The sequence below is a fragment of the Thamnophis sirtalis genome, unplaced genomic scaffold (assembly GCF_051295495.1).
Source record: "Thamnophis sirtalis isolate CommonGarterSnake01/CBP01778 unplaced genomic scaffold, rThaSir2_p1.2 scaffold_12, whole genome shotgun sequence".
In the NCBI taxonomy this organism is placed as follows: domain Eukaryota; kingdom Metazoa; phylum Chordata; class Lepidosauria; order Squamata; family Natricidae; genus Thamnophis; species Thamnophis sirtalis.
The window spans coordinates 56,957,738-56,974,281 of NW_028261392.1; the positions used below are offsets into that span (position 1 = coordinate 56,957,738).

Here is a 16,544-nt window from a genome sequence, read left to right on the forward strand (position 1 = left end):
GGTTCTTGATGACATCATTTCACCTATTCAGTTGTAGACTATTCAATTATAACTATGTTATATATGTTAGTTATTAATTGCTACCAGGAGAGCTAGGTCTCTCTTTCGCCATGGTTATAAATTCTGAATGTGACATGCGGTGCTGGATTAGATGGGGTTTTTGGCTTCATCCAGTGAAAGTTTTCTTTCTGTTCGTGTACTACCAGCGACTAAACATGCACATCTGGAGGACGGTTCTATATGATCTCCCTGATAAATCTCATGAGGAACTGTGGTATCAAAAATTGAAGGAAAGAAATTGCATTTCTATTTTTTTCCTTTTTCCTTTCCTTTCTTTTTGGTACTTTTTCTTTTTCTTCATATCTACCTCTGTCTCTACCCAAAAATAAGGCCGAGTGCTTATTTTTTTGGGGGGGGGGGGTGTCAAAAGAAAATAAAACACTGTCTTATTTTCGGGGAAACTTCGTATGAGGCATAATATAATATATATAGTCTAAAACAATTATGGTGAAAGTTAATATCTTGCCTCCAAATATACATAAACATTTTCACGGAAATTAATGGAGATTTCGGTTGTGTTGTTTATACACTCTAATATCTCACCAGTCAATATAATAGTTATGATATCTTGCGATTTCACAGATTATAATTATTTAATTATATATTTTAAATTTTATCCTTAGTTGTATCCAAGCAACCTGTAGTTTTAAGAGTTAGTTGAAGCATACCGTGTTTTCCTGAAAATAAGACAGGTTCTTATTTTCTTTTGACCCTCGAAATAAGTGCTTGGCCTTATTTTTGGGGAGGTCTTACTATTTTTGAGATGCAGGAGTTGGTGAGGTGTGGTCACCTCATGACTGCTGCTGTGTTGCAATATTTTCGGGGAGGGATTATTTTCAGGGGAGGGGTTATTTTCAAGGGAGGGATTATTTTCAAGGGAAGGGATTATTTTCGGGGAGGGATTATTTTCAGGGGAGGGATTATTTTAGCGCATGTGCTCTAAAGCCCGATTGGGCTTATTATCTGGGGAGGTTTTATTTTTGGGAAACAGGTTAAAAAAAAAGAAACAAAGAAAATGGGTGAAGAAAAAAAACAAGTTAAAAAAAAGTATGCTGTGAAAATGTACTTAATGCTGAAATGCATGTCAAAGAAAGCGGTCGTACCTGAATATTCAGGCACTGTTAAGTATTTCTACATGTAATAAATGTGAACTCTATTGAACCAAAATATATTCAGAAGATAAGTAACAAAACTGAACAATAGCATATTATTGTCATGTGACTTAAAACAGCATATTACAGTATTGTGAAATGTAATAACATTTAAATATTTAAATTGCAATATATATCTTTTTGTGGACACTTTAAACATTTTCCAGAGTGGGTAGAGATATCAAAAATAGCAAAGAAATTATTATTTCTCACAGAATTACAAACGTTTTTCCATTTTCTTCGTTTCATTTAGAATAATAGATCAGTCCAGCAGTACAGAAATTGCTTCTTTCCCAATCTACAAAGTGTTGTTCTGTGTCCGTGGGCAAAATGGGACTTTGGAATGTGACTGCTTTGCATTTACTGAGAGTTACTCTGGCACTGAGGAGTTTCAAATTCATGTCTTCTCTTGTGAAATTAAAGAAGCAGTAAGTAGAAAGCATACGTGTTATTGTTTCAGAAAGCACTGTTGAAATAATAGGTTATGGATGAGAAATGTCTGATTCACTAAATTGTTGCATCTCTCTGTAGAATGTAAGCAAAGCTTCAAAAACACACATTTATATGACCGTCCCTGTTATGGAATATAACTCTGGGCAGCTCACAACCATAATGAAAACCAAAGAAGAATAAACCAAAACTCAGCATCTCAAACAAAACTTTGCAATACACCCATCAATAAAATCTCTGAACTCCAATCTTGTCCTGTTCCAAGTGGGGGGGGGGGGGAGAGAACACTAAAAGGATGGGGGCATGCCAGAAATCAGGCAAAGGGTGTTCTACACAACCGGCATTGCTACTGGAAAGGCACTGTCGCTGTTGCCAGGCACGCTTCCTGTTCTGACCCCCTCCTCCGTCCAGTAACGAATGCCGAGACAAGCTTAACTGGAATTTCACAGCACTTTATTAGCAAGAAACCAGAACCTCGGTGGCTGAAAGCCAAGCATAACAAACAGATAAGAACCTTGGCAGCAACTCAGACTTCGACAGGTAACAGCTTCTCCAGCGTTAGGAATGACGTTGAATCCTGCAAAACCAGGCTCCTCCCAGTCTCTCTTTAAATACAATCTTGAGAGGAGGCTAATTACAATCACCTGGGTCCAATTATCTTTTGTAACTGCCTAGCTGTTCTCTCCATCGATCTGCCCGGCGTTGCTGGGCATCCAGGACCAGCTCCCTTGTCTCCTCATCACTACTCCAAGGCATGACGTCAGGAGCACACTCCCTTCGGCTCTCACCGCTGCTCCATGCCTCAGGCACCTCCTGGTGGCCAACCAGCCTCTCTGCGCCCTGCTCAGAGTCAGAACCCTGTCCAGGGTCCTCCACCTCTTCTAGAGCCGACTCATAAGGCCGCTCGCTGGCGGAGTCTGTTTGCAGCTCCAATGGCTCCTGCTGGGCCACAACAGCTTCCTATGCCCCACAAGATAGTAACATTTGAGGGAACGGACCTAACAAGTACATCTATCCTTTCTGACTTGGTTCTATGGGCAGATGCCTGAGAGATAGACAATCCTGCAAACAACTTGACATAAAGCCATATAGGGCTTTCAAGATGTTAGCTAACATCATAAATTTAACCTGGCTGGAAGCCAGTGCAGCTCGTGTAACATCAGTGTAGTCTGGTAAATGGGTGTGGGAGCAACATTGTGTGCACTGCTGCATTCTGGACCAGTTGTAATTTTCAGGTGGTTTTCAAAGGCAGCCTCAGATATACTGTATTACAATAATTCAACTGTGAGTGACCAAGAGCAAGACTTCCTGGTTCAGGACTGTGCACAGGAAATGGATGTGGGCACAGGGGCCCCCCAACAGCCAAGCAATCACCTCCTCCTTAAGCAAGCGTGTTTCAAAAACAGAGAAAAAAACTGTTTTATCATTTGAATAATTATGTGATATTAAAAATCTTCATTCAGAAGTTAAACTTAGTAGTTAAACTAGTTTTCACTGAGGATTTAAATGAATCTGTGGGTCTTCGGATTTTCCTGAACTACTAGTCACAAAGATCAATCAATTTTTATATGGTCACAGACCAGTATTACAGATAAAAGCATTAAAAACAATACTAATAATAAAAATTTAAAATAAAAACAGACAAAATAATATATTACGATTGGTGATGGATTATCAGTGGGCACTTAGAGTCTGCCTAATTTTGCATACAGTATAGCAAAATTTGGGTACATTTAAAGAAACTAGTTAATACTGATTTGATACAGATGAGTATTTCCCAGAAATGTTATTAGGTGAAGTGTTATAATGCGAATCCTTATAGAAGATACAATATAGTAGGACATGAACTGTGGTTTCAATAACCCCTTGTCTGCAGGGGCACAATCTCAGCTCATATGGTATTTTTTTCTGTTGGTCCTCCAAAACTGCTATGGGAAGAACATACCCATACCCAGCATACCCTTCAAATTTTTGGGATAGTTATATGTTGTGGCCCAGCAGGTGCCGTTGGAGCTGCCACCAGACTCCTACAGTGAGGGGCCCTCTGAGTCGGCTCTGAAGGATGTGGAGGACCCTGGACAGGGTTCTGACTCCGAGCAGGGCACAGAGAGACTGGTTGGCCACCAGGTGGCGCCTGAGCCTTGGACCAGTGGGGAGGAGACAAGAGAGAGTGATCCAGAAGCCAGCAGTGAGTTGTTCCTGGATCCACACCATCGAAGAGCTAATAGGCGTCAGGAACAGTTGCACAAGTACAGGAGGTAATTGCACTCAGCTGGTGGTCATTAGGCTCCTCTCCAGACTATAAAAAAGGCTGCTTGTGACACGCCCCTCTTGTAGAAGTCAACGCATTGACTAGAGAGAACGTAACTAACTTGGCAGGCTGGATTGCTGCCAAGGTTTGTCTGAATTGCTGCCAAGGTTTGTCTGACTTGCTGCCAAGGTCCTTATCTGTTTGTTTGCTTGGTTTTCAGCCACCGAGATTTTGGATTCTTGCTACTAAAAGTACATTCTAGTTAAGCTTGTCTCGGCTTTCGTTACTGGACGGAGGAGGGGGTCAGAACAGTTATATAATTATTTTGCTGCTTTAAAAGTGGATCACAAAAGATAATTTTGGCATTACCTTTTATCAGCAATTACTGTATGTTTCCTAAATTCAGATTACTATTCAAGAATGTTTATGATAACAGGTTTTTTGTGCTAACAAATAGATATAGTTTATTGATTATTAAGATGCTGTGCTTGGAAGCTTATGTTTGATAAAACACATTTTCTTGTTCTTTTAAGGTTCAAGTATTGGAAGACTTATTAAAGAACAGCAAATTGTAAATTTGCAAATTAGTTTTTTTTCTCTGAAAATCAATAATATGTAAAATGTAAAATGATTACCTACATAGAGTATATAAGTAATTAAGTCAAAATTAAATCAATAAGTCAAAATAAGTATATTTTGGTTTTGCATTATAAATTATTGGTTTTGCTAAACTTCCTCTATTCTCCCTAAATTATATTTTATGCCCTTCTCTCACCCTCTGTTTTTTTTAGGTTAGCCGAATTTTGTATAGTTTTTCAACAGCATTCAAACGTTCCTCCAAACAGGCATCAGATAATGTGAAGGATGCTATTGTTTCAAGTCCTGACAGTGATATATTCATGTTCACTGTTTCTTTAGAGGTCAAAGAAGATGATGGTAAAGGAAATTTCAGGTAAATGAAATAAATGACAAAAATTGAAGGGGGAAAAAAAACCTAAATAATTGAAACTTATGAAAGTAAATTAATTTTGCCTATTTGTTCAGATAGCTTCATACCATCCTCTAAGGCGGTGTTTCTCAACCTTGACAACTTGAAGATGACTGGACTTCAACTCCCAGAATTCCCCAGCCAGCGAATGTTGGCTGGGGAATTCTGGGAGTTGAAGTCCAGACATCTTCAAGTTGCCAAGGTTGAGAAACACTGCTCTAAGGAATTCAAAATGCACATATTCACAACAGAATGCAAGGATTGGCGGATAGTAAAGCAGTTTATCATAGTTTAGAAAATAATTACCGTATTTTTCAGAGTATAAGGACACTCCTTTCCCACCCACCCCCCCAAAAGAGGGTGAAAATCTGGGTGCGTCTTATACACTGAATACAGCATTTTTGGTCTAATGAACCCCCCTCTTTCATCAAAATGGCCATGCATAGCTTTTAGGAGGCTTTCAGAGTGCTCCTGGGGGCTGGGGAGAGCAGAAATGAGCGAAAAATGGGCCGTTTTTTGCTCATTTTTGTCCCCCTCCCCCCAGGCCACAGGAGCACTCCACAAGCCTCCCAAAACCTGTGCATACCCCCTTTTTTCAAAAAAATAACCCCAGCCCATTTTTGCAAAAAATGGACCGTTTTTGCTCGTTTTTGCCCCCCAGCCCATAAGAGCAGCCTCCAGGTCTCCAAAAGCTCTGCATGCCCTTTCACACACCCCCAAATGAGGCGTGCAGAGTGCAAAACCTTTTAAAAAAAATTTACCTCTTCAAAATCATGATGCGTCTTATACTCCGAAAAATACGGTATATATTTCCAAACTTTTAAGATTTTAGTAACCAGAGGCAATGCTGGAATAGACAATCTTTTTAATAGTGAGCTGCCTACAATATGTAAAAACATTTTATTTTGTGTCTTTGGTCTGATAATTTTGATGTTCTTCGATTTTAATGAGTAGATGAACTTATTTTTATCAGAATTTTTATTAGAGTTTGCTGTTGAAAGATTTTGATAGAATGTTATTCTTCTTTAGTCCGGTGCCAAAAGACAGAGAGAAATTTTACTTCAAACTAAAGCAAGGCCTTGAGAAGAAGATTATCATCACTATACAGCAGATTTCCAACAAAGAATTGGCCATTGAAAGGTAATAATAGCTACCACCCATCATTAATAGTGCTTTGTAATGTTTATAATCTCAATTCTTTCCAAAATAGTATTTCCACAAAAATATAACTTAAAAACTGGAGGGTGAGTGAATTTTGCACCAGTGTTTTATCATTTCTGTTGCTGAATTGTTAATGATCCCAATTGAAAATGCTTACTGTGTATACTCTCATGGATTAGCCAACCTTTTAATTTTTAAACAGAGATACTGTGAAAATTGTGCTACTCCCCAATAAGCTGACTCATAGGTTTTCATAGGTTTTAATTTCACAATTAGCTTATCTGCAGATGGCAGATTTTTCAAAATATTGTAGTTAAAAATTCAAGGCTCTGCTTAGACAGAAAGTTATATAGGTAAAAAGCTGAGGGAAAAAACTATTGTATATACTTTATGGACAGTGGTGGGTTGCTCATCCCGTTCCAACCAATACGGTTGGAACGGGGCCGGCGGCGTCCTCGTGCACACGCACAGTTCACGCATGCGTCTTAGCGCCGGCGCGATGCTCCAGCTGTTCGTGGAGAATCGCGCAGGCGCTGTATGTGCCATGTGCCTGCATGGAAGCGCAGAAGCCTTCAAAGACCGGTAAGGAGCGCGGGTGGGCGGGTGGGCCCTTCGGTGTTCCCAGAAGTTACTTAAGGGTTCACCGACCAACCGGTCTGCGGGGACCGCCGCGAACCGGTTGAAACCCACCCCTGTTTATGGATAAACTGGACACATTTTTGGGGATATATTTTGGCACTACAAATTCTTGGCTTATCCGCCATTATATCTTTAGTGCTGTAAATCATATGGAGGTAGTCCTTGACTTACAACCATTTATTTAATGACCATTTGAAGTTATAACAGCATTGAAAAAAGTGACTTATGACTGTTTTTCACATTTACCCTATTGCAGCATTCTCATGGCCATGTGATCATAATTCAGCCAGTTGGCAACAGGCATGTATTTGTATCCTAGTGTCATAGGATCACCATTTGTAACCTTCCCAGACAGCTTCTGAAAATCATAGTCAATGGGGAAAATCATATTCACTTAACAACCGCTAAACAATTATAGTGATTCATTTAACAACTGCGGCAAAAAACAAGTCATACAATGGGGCAAAACTCGACAACTGCCTTACTAAGCAATGGAAATTTTGAACTCAATTTTGGTCGTAAGTCAAGGAGAACCTGGAGTCTGAATTGTATGAAAAATTGTTCACCTGTATGAACCTGCCTAACCTTGTTTGGCCCACACCAGGAAAATTCAGTTCATAGGCCAACAGGAACAGGACGTTTAGCCAAGGATCGCAAATGTGTAATATTTTTTTTGGCACCCTCCCTTCAATATTTCTTCTTGAATATATTCTGAAGGGTTTTTTTATATTCTTTTTCTTGAAAAGGTTAATAGTAAGCATATGTTCTATTTGCTGCTCCTTCTATGGAATCAAGCCACTGATTCCAAGCTGTCTTGTATAACTTTTGATTTAAAAGACATTGCAAAAAAAAAAATTCTATAAATGACTTTAGGGGCTCCCAAGGCAAGCATAAAAAAATCATGGATTTTATCAACAAATTTTCTCTCCTCTACATATTATTAGATTTTGTTTTCCCGCTTCTTGATAATATAGCACTAATCATTGCATCATTTAAACTGTATTGAATACAGAACTTAAAATATAGTTTAGGTAAGATTTTATCAGTTTTGAAGGTATCTTGGAATCCCTGTATTGATTCTTATTTCTTAACACTATTATTGAATGTTTAGTATTTGGGTAGTAAAAATTTCTTTTACAAATGCTTGGTTAACAATTTAGGTTAATATAGTTCATGGTAATCACGATTGCTGAAATAGGCATAAGCTGTTTGGTTCACATACAAAGGCAAGCTATCAACTATGATTTACAAACCATAAACTATCATTTACAAATTATAGTGGCTAAATTCACATGTTAGGCTAAACCAAGATTAAACAAATCACATGAAAGCCATAAACTATCATTTACAAATTATAGTGGCTAAATTCACATGTTAGGCTAAACCAAGATTAAACAAATCACATGAAAGCTTAATGTGGAACACCAAACTAGCATTTCTCTTCAGCAAGCTGTTTTAATAGCTTTGTCCACCAACCTCTGTTGTCTGCCCTTAATAATTGCTATTGATTTATTAATTGTATTTTAAAGTTTCTGTATGCTTTTTTTAAAAAAACCATGAAGCTATCTTGAAATGTTTTGGTATTGATAAGGTTGAAAGAAATACATTTTAGTATACAGCTTATTTATGAATTTTTATAATAATAGCCAATATTGAGTTCTCAAAATATGATCCAACATTTCATCCAACATTTATTAGAACATTTTTCATATTCTATAAAGAACTATTAAAGATATATTTTTGACTTTAAGAACATTCCTTCTGTTGTGGTTAATTGTTCTAATGAAGATTATATCCTGGTTAAATTAATATACCTGAGATCTATGACTTAATTTTTCACTGTTCTCTTTTTCGTAAAGATGGCTGTGTAGTGTGATCCTGAGTGTGTTAGATTCTTGCGTTGCTGAAGATATCTAAGGCTTTCTCATGTTTTAAATTGTTCAGAGCTCTTCCTAAAGCTGCTGTTTTAAGTGAGGAAGATGCCTCCCCCCCCTCCAAGATGGAATCTTAAAATGGAAGAAGTTTGAATGGGCTTTCCTGTAAAATAAAATAAAATAAAATTTGAACAAAATCGCTTTATTATTAAGCAAATAAAAAGCTATCTGAAAATTGTGGATCCTAATTCATGCCTACTAAAAAAATAATAAACATTTTAAAAGCAACAAAAACGTTGCTTTTAAAAACTCTCCTCTGGATGGCAGTCTTTCCATAATATTTGAAATCAATGTTTAGTTTCATATTAGTTCTTACTGCTTTTCTCTTTTAAGTTTTTCAAGAATGCTGCACTCAGAAAACCTGTTTGATAGATGATTGTCATAGTTGTTTATGCATAAATCTGGACTATTTATGCATTTTTTAAGGTCAGGTTTGTATTCAGACTCAAGTTTGTATAAAAATTAATATTCAGTGATAGTTATACATTATAAGTTGGTTAATTTTTCCTTATTTTTTCCCCCTATTTCTGGGGGGGGGGGTTGGAAAGTTTTGTACAAACACAATCAGCAAAAAACCATAGAGAAAATTTTTTGTGGCGCCTTTGTTAGGAAACTATTCTTTTATCTTTTCACTCTTCTTTCCTGAACAACAACCTCTGGAGCCTCGTAATTAATGTCACTGTATTTAATTGTAACTCACTCCCCCTGACTTTTAATATAGGTAGTCCTTGCTTAATGACTAATTGGGATCAACAATTCTGCTGCTAAGCAAAGTGACAACTTATTCTCTTGCAATCCCTTCCTCTCCAATCTCTCCACTCTGGAGTTGGGGAAGAATGGTCAGGCAAAGGAGAGATTGTATACAGAAACTACATGCTTTTTTTCTCCCCAATGTTGGGAAGTATTCGGTCTAGTAGGGAGAAGGGATGAAGCATGGTGCAAGTCTAGAGTCACTGTGCAGATTTAATTCTGCATGATATTTGGAACGCTGACATTATTCCAATAAATGGGCCACAACCGGTCCTCCCTGAATTCCTTGGAATCTGATCTAGTTGCTCCCAGGGGAGAGCTGCCAGACTGGGGATATTCCTGGGGATATTCCTTATTGGCAGAACATAATAAAATAGATAACTTGAACTATGCAAGTATGGATCTGATTGTTCACATCTGACACTCCCCTTTAGAGTAGAGAGATTGGAGAAAGGGATTTTAAGAGAGTAACCTGTTTGCATAGAGTGCCTGCTGCTTCCAACCTGGGTTGCCAGTGCATGTAGTTCAGGGGTGGGTTTCAACCAGTTCGCGGCGGTCCCTGCGAACCGGTTGGTCGGTGAACCTGGAAGTAAGTAACTTCCGGGAACGGCGACTGACCCACCCGCCCGCCCGCGCTCCTTACCCGGTTTTGACGAGTTCTGCGCTTCCACGCATGCGCAGGACGCATACAGCGCCTGCGCGATCCTCCAGGAGTAGCTGGAGCATTGCACAGATGCTAGTATGCATGCATGCGCTGTGCGCGTGCACGTGGACACCGCCGCCCCCGTTCCAACCGAACCGGTTGGAACGGGGCGAGAAACCCACCCCTGATGTAGTTATATAGAAGATAAACAGCTTTACTTTTTTGCAACCACTTCCTCTCCAATCTCTTTGCTTTGCAAAGGGGTGGAAAAAAAACACAGGGCAGCCAAGGATAGTGCACACTGACTATAAAGGCTATCGTGTGATTGAGGGACACTGAGAAAATTGCAAATGGTCATAAATCGGCTGTAAAGTTATTTTTCAATACTGTCATAACTTCAAATAGTCTCATAACAAGTGGCCAGTAAATAAGGATTATGTGTAATAGTACTATTTAAATACAGTTTTTCTGAACTTTTATAGAAGGAAATCCTGTAAGAATATGGATTGTTTCTCTTCCCGTCTTGGAAAGTAAAATATTCTTTTTCTACCTTCCAGCACCAAATGGGTAGTTGAGCCTATTCTGAAATTCTGTTTTGGTTAGCTGGTGGGAGACTAAGTAGACTAACTCACCTCTTATCTTAGAAGGGGGATTTTTCTTTTGTAGATGCAACAATTTTCATTTTGTTTCATTTCATTTCATGCATCCAGAACAAGAAAGCAGCATGAAAGAACAACGCTTAAAACAATAAACATAAATCAAAAGAGGAAATTTAAAATATATTATTATCTGGAGTAGTTGCCAGAGAAATTAATGTCAGCTAAGCCTCTCTTGATAATTAGTAATTATCTACCACCACTTGGAAGATCCCACTGCTGGTCACTGCATTATGAACCAGATCTACTGTGGGGGTCACAAGCTGGAATTTCCCAGCTGAGCTTAATTAATATAGACATTAACCATATTCATGTTGTGATAGTAGCCATATTGATCCATCAAACAACAGTAAAAACTCCATAATTTGGGATACTGGTAGACTGAGTGCATTCATTGGCAATTGCTGTTGGGTTCCTCTAACATTCAGATCCAAAGTTAAGATGGCTGCCCCCGAGCTTTAAAAACAGAAAGACATAAGCCGATCTGTGTCTCAGTTGTAACAAGGTACAAAGTCTCCTTTATTTATTAGAGGTCAGGAAAGAAAGAAAACTGAATGGAAGGAAATTAACGACAAGGGCATGATGATGTCGTCATGTAAATGCTGCAACTTGTCTTAGATGTTGTGACATTAATTCACATTGCCTATCTGTAACATCGGAGAGTAACTCTGAATGCTGTGTTTAAAGACAGTAATCTAAGGAAAACTGTGAAATATTATCTAGTAGTTTGAATGGATTAACCCTCTGAAAATACAGTCCTTCAGGTAGAGCCGAGGTGGTGCAGTGGTTAGAGTGCAGTACTGCAGGCCACTTCAGCTGACTGCTATCTGCAGTTCGGCGGTTCAAATCTCACCGGCTCAAGGTTGACTCAGCCTTCCATCCTTCCGAGGTGGGTGAAATGAGGACCCAGACTGTGGGGGCAATATGCTGACTCTGTAAATCGCTTAGAGAGGGCTGAAAGCCCTATAAAGCGGTATATAAGTCTAACTGCTATTGCTATTGCTATTTTACACCAGCGGCTCCCAACCTTTTAGACAGCAGGGACAGTTCCATGGAGAAAGGTTTCTCCGGGGAATAGAGGGGCCGTGGTTTGTGTGCTGCCTGGATCCTGTGGATGGGGCTTCACTTATTGGATCGGACCAGTTGCTGGCATGCTGCGGACCTGTGCCAGTCCATAGACTGGGGATTGGAGACTCTTGGTTTACACTATTCTTCATCTGTATACCCAACCTGTATTGGAAGACCAGTTATGGAATATTCCAGAGGAAATGCAGAGCAAGAATAGCGCTCAGTTACCTGCCAGAAAATAAAACCCAAAATTTGCAGAAATAGGCAACAGTACCCCAATTATGGTTTTCCCATTGCCCAAAGATTGTAGTATTATTATTTTTACCAAATTAAAATTTAAGGGAAATGACAGTTACGATTTGTCTTTAGATTCAACTGCAAAATGAAGTTTGCATTTGCAATTGTTGTTAGATAAGTATGTGCTAGAACTATTCAGCACTTTAGATTTAATATGGACGAATCCAACACAGATTAACTGTTAACTTAATTTTGGTTTATTGAATATTGTAATATTTGTACTTCTGTATTTATAAGCTGCCCAGAGTTGCTGTTGATAAAATGGGCAGCATATAAATGAAATAAATATATAATGAAAAACATGAACGCAGCACTTATCTGCAGCTAATCAAGCAACTTTGTTGGTTTTCAGAACCATGTAGCTACAATGGAAACCTCCTCACAGCAGCTCCATAATCCTAGTACTAGACACAGATGTTTTAATAAGCTGCAAACAAGGACCGTGTTGCGTCCTCCCGTGCCAGCCGACGGGCGGGGCCGGAGCAGCTGTACCTGATTGGCTGCGGCGCACCCGCCGGCTGGCGGGAGAACAGACGATCTCCCATTGGCTGGCCAACTGACAGCTCCTGTATATAAAGAGCTGTCAGTTGGTCGGGAGCTGTCCGCGTTCTGAATCCTCACTGTTAACTAGACCTGTTACAATAAAGCTGTTAGAAACCGTTACAGTTGCAACGACGACTCGCCTTGTTACTTAAAAGACCGTATTTCCCTTTCTCCTTGTTTTGAAGCACCTCTTTCTAGTAAAATCTGAGGCAGTATGCAGCCCCAGACAGTGCATTGTTTTCATTTTTGTCTTTCCATTGTAATCAAAGATACTTAATAGATGTGGTCTGACTGAGTGTGCTTGGATTTTTTCCCCTAATTGTTACATTTCTCTTTTGCTAAAGAAACTCTTACTCTCCTTCAGAGTATAATTTCAGTAATGTTCTGCTGCATTCTGAATCTTAGAAGGGCCCTTGGAAGCATATAGAGTTTTTTCCTAGCTTTGTATTTGGTTCCACCACAAAACCGCGGTAGACAAAAGCGCGCTCGATGAAAGCGCGTACGTGACGTCATCACAGCGCGATGAAAACATCGCGCTGTGAGCGGTAAATTTAAAATTAAAGCGAAAACCTTACCCTAACCCCCCCAAACCTAACCCTAAACCTAACCCTAAACCTAACCCTAAACCTAACCCTTAACCTAACCCTAAACCTAACCCTTAACCTAACCCTAAACCTAACGCTAACCCTTAACCTAACGCTAAACCTAACCCTAACGCTTAATGTAACCCTAAACCTAACCCTAACCCTTAACCTAAACCTAACCCTAACCCTAAACCTAACCCTTACCTTTATGTGAATCGGCTTGCTTTAATTTAATTTTAATTTCAATTTAATTTATTTTTAATTTTTTTCGTCGCGCTGCTGATGACGTCAGGTACGCGCTTTTGTCGAGCGCGCTTTTGTCTACCGCGGTTTTGACGGGTCACGTTGTATTTAACTAGCATTTTAACTGGCTTAAACCTTTGTTGTGTATTCTACTTGTCTGCAAACCAAAATGGAACCTCGGAGTAAATTTGACTTCTGAATTTGATTACTTTTTTTCCCAACAAGATTAACTACTAGGTAAAGCCAGTCAGGTTAGTTATTCCACTTTTTCCTAGCCATGGTATTGTCAGTGTCAAACAGACAACTGATTAGGTTTCACTGTTCCAAACATTTTGTGTACTCCTCACGCTACAGTCCTTAAAGCGACTGTCTTGATAGGACCTGGATTAGACTGGTTTTCCCTATTTAAATTGAAAATTATACTCTGTGTTATCAGTGTACAATTCAGTGTTTTAAACTTGACTTTTTCTTGTGTTCACTAATCCTGATTGCAGGTGCTTTGGAATGCTGCTAAGTCCAGGTCGAAACGTCAAAAACAGTGACATGCACTTACTGGATATGGTAATAATTCTCTAGTGTAACTGGCAAAAGCTTATGTGATAACATTCATTTTGAATTTAATGACTCTGTCCCAAAAAATATCCATTGTTCTCACCCCCAAATATAGCCTTCTGGAATCAGAATTGGAAATACTTTTAATTCTTTTTTCATGAAGGCAGAAAATGGTTATGCTTCTAGAATATTAATTATTATTAATCAACAACTCCAACACCCCAACATCTAAAACTAGGCACGCACGTACCCAAATTCCTCCAGGTTCATCGCTACAGACCTTAAATCAGTGGTGGGATTCAGCCAGCTCACACCTATTCGGGAGAACCGGTTGGTAACTTTCTAAGTAGTTCAGAGAACCGATTGTTGGAAGAAATCTCCTTTTGTTTTTTCCCCCACTTTACAGGGCTAATCCTGTAAGGAAGGCAGGAAGGAAACATTCTAGTGTTGCTTCTAGCCTAATCTTTATTGACCTGCTTACAGAAACTGTCTCTCCGGTTAATCCTTAATACATTGTAACAGCTAAGGCAAAGCGTCTATCGACCTGAGTGACCTTGAATTGGCCACGCCCACCCAGTCACATGACCACCGAGCCCCGCCTACCCAGATGGTCATTAGGGCAGAGAACCGGTTGTTAAATTATTTGAATCCCACCACTGCCTTAAATGCAAACTACTAAACTTGAGAGACCGCCTGCTGCCAATTACCTCCCATAGACCCATTAGATCGCACAGGGTCAGCCTCCTCCGGGTTCCGTCTACCAGCCAATGCCATCTGGCTACCACCCGGGGGAGGGCCTTCTCTGTTGCAGCTCCGGCCCTCTGGAATGAACTCCCCGCGGAGATTCGGACCCTCACCTCTCTCCAGGCCTTCCGGAAAGCTGTCAAAACCTGGCTGTGCCGGCAGGCCTGGGGTCGATGAGTTCCCTTCCCCTCTCGACTTGTATGGTTGTATGACTCTTGTGTATTTTAATTTCGTGTATTGTGTTTGTATCCCCTTTTCCCCTTTTGAGTTGTTCGCCGCCCTGAGTCCCTCCCGGAGAAGGGCGGCACACAAATAAACTAAATCTTAATCTTAATATTAAATGCAAGAAGCCTCGCAAACAAAATGCTGGAATTTCTTCTACTAAATACAGCTCAATTTGACCTTATATTTGTTTGAGAAATATGGTTAAATAAATCCTTTGCAGACACTATTACCACTACAAGTGACTACCATGTCCACCGGTCTGACTGTGTGAAATTTGAAGAGGGGGTGGTGTTGCTATCTTCTACAAAAAGTCCCTAGACCTGAAAAATATTCAAGTAACACAAGAGCTTGATCTTCCCCAGACCATTAACTGTGATCTATCACTAAATACCACAATTCGCTTCCTATTACGTTACAGAGCCCCTGATTATGATCTTGATCATGCAAGCAAGCTAACTACATTACTAACATGGGCAGCCTCATGCCAACATCCCATTATCTTTTGTATTTGTATTTGTATTTGGTTTATTTGTATGCCGCCCTTCTCCAGGAGGGACTCAGGGCGGCGAACAACTCAGGGGGGAAAGGGAACATAAACAACAGTACACATAATTAAAATGCACGAAAATCACACAGCCATACCAGTCGAGAGGGGAGGGGAACTCATCAACCCCAGGCCTGCCGGCACAGCCAGGTTTTGACGGCTTTCCGGAAGGCCTGGAGAGAGGTGAGGGTCCGCGGCGAGTTCATTCCAAAGGGCCGGAGCTGCTACAGAGAAGGGCCTCCCCCGGGTAGTAGCCAGATGGCATTGGCTGGTGGACGGAACCCGGAGGAGGCTGACCCTGTGAGATCTGACGGGTCTTTGGGAGGTAATTGGCAGCAGGCGGTCTCTCCAGTACCCAGGTCCAATACCATGAAGGGCTTTATAAGTCTTTCTTGGTGACCTCAATTTACCTCTTATTAATTGGATCTTAAATGAGTGCACAACTGAAACAATTCATACAACCCTGTATAATGCCGTCACTACTTTAGGACTAGTTATCAATTGGTAACTATCAACACTAGCTTCAACAACTGCCTCGATCTAATCTTCTGCAACAGTTTAAACACAATTTATAACCTTCATATCAAAGAACCTTTTTCCAACAGTGACCACAGCATGATTGACTTTTGTCTAAATTTACATCCATACAAAGAATCTCATAATAGGTCTCTTAAATATAACTTCAAAAAAGCAAACTACGATCTCATAGCTACCGACCTCTCATCCCCAGATTGACAAATCCTATTCAATGACTGCAACACTGCAGAAGACTATATAACACTTTTCTACCTGAAGTTCAAAGAGTCATTAATCTATATGTACCTTTAGTAACACCCAAAGCCAAAAAGAACAAATTACCCAATTACTCAATAAGGAAATTCCAATTTTTTTAAAAAATCCCTTTGGTGGGAAAATAAAATTGGCTATGTAGCTAACTTTAAAAGCCGATACCAAACCTTATGCCAGCAAATAAAAAACAGAATGTACCACTGTAAACAGGAGGAAGAGCTGTTAACACACGAAATCCAACCGAGCCTTCTTTAATTTCGTAAACACCAAAC

At 39.8% G+C, this 16,544-nt stretch overlaps 1 protein-coding gene across 1 annotated transcript in view; it reads left to right on the forward strand.

The window, feature by feature from the left end:
* Positions 1-16,544, forward strand: part of RABGAP1L (RAB GTPase activating protein 1 like) — a 210,881-nt gene that overhangs the window by 17,283 nt on the left and 177,054 nt on the right. Inside the window, exons 4-7 of the mRNA XM_087726774.1 lie at positions 1,465-1,639; positions 4,704-4,864; positions 5,930-6,040; positions 13,913-13,979. Coding sequence (XP_087582900.1) covers positions 1,465-1,639; positions 4,704-4,864; positions 5,930-6,040; positions 13,913-13,979 — 514 coding nt within the window. The remainder of the gene's footprint in view (positions 1-1,464; positions 1,640-4,703; positions 4,865-5,929; positions 6,041-13,912; positions 13,980-16,544) is intronic.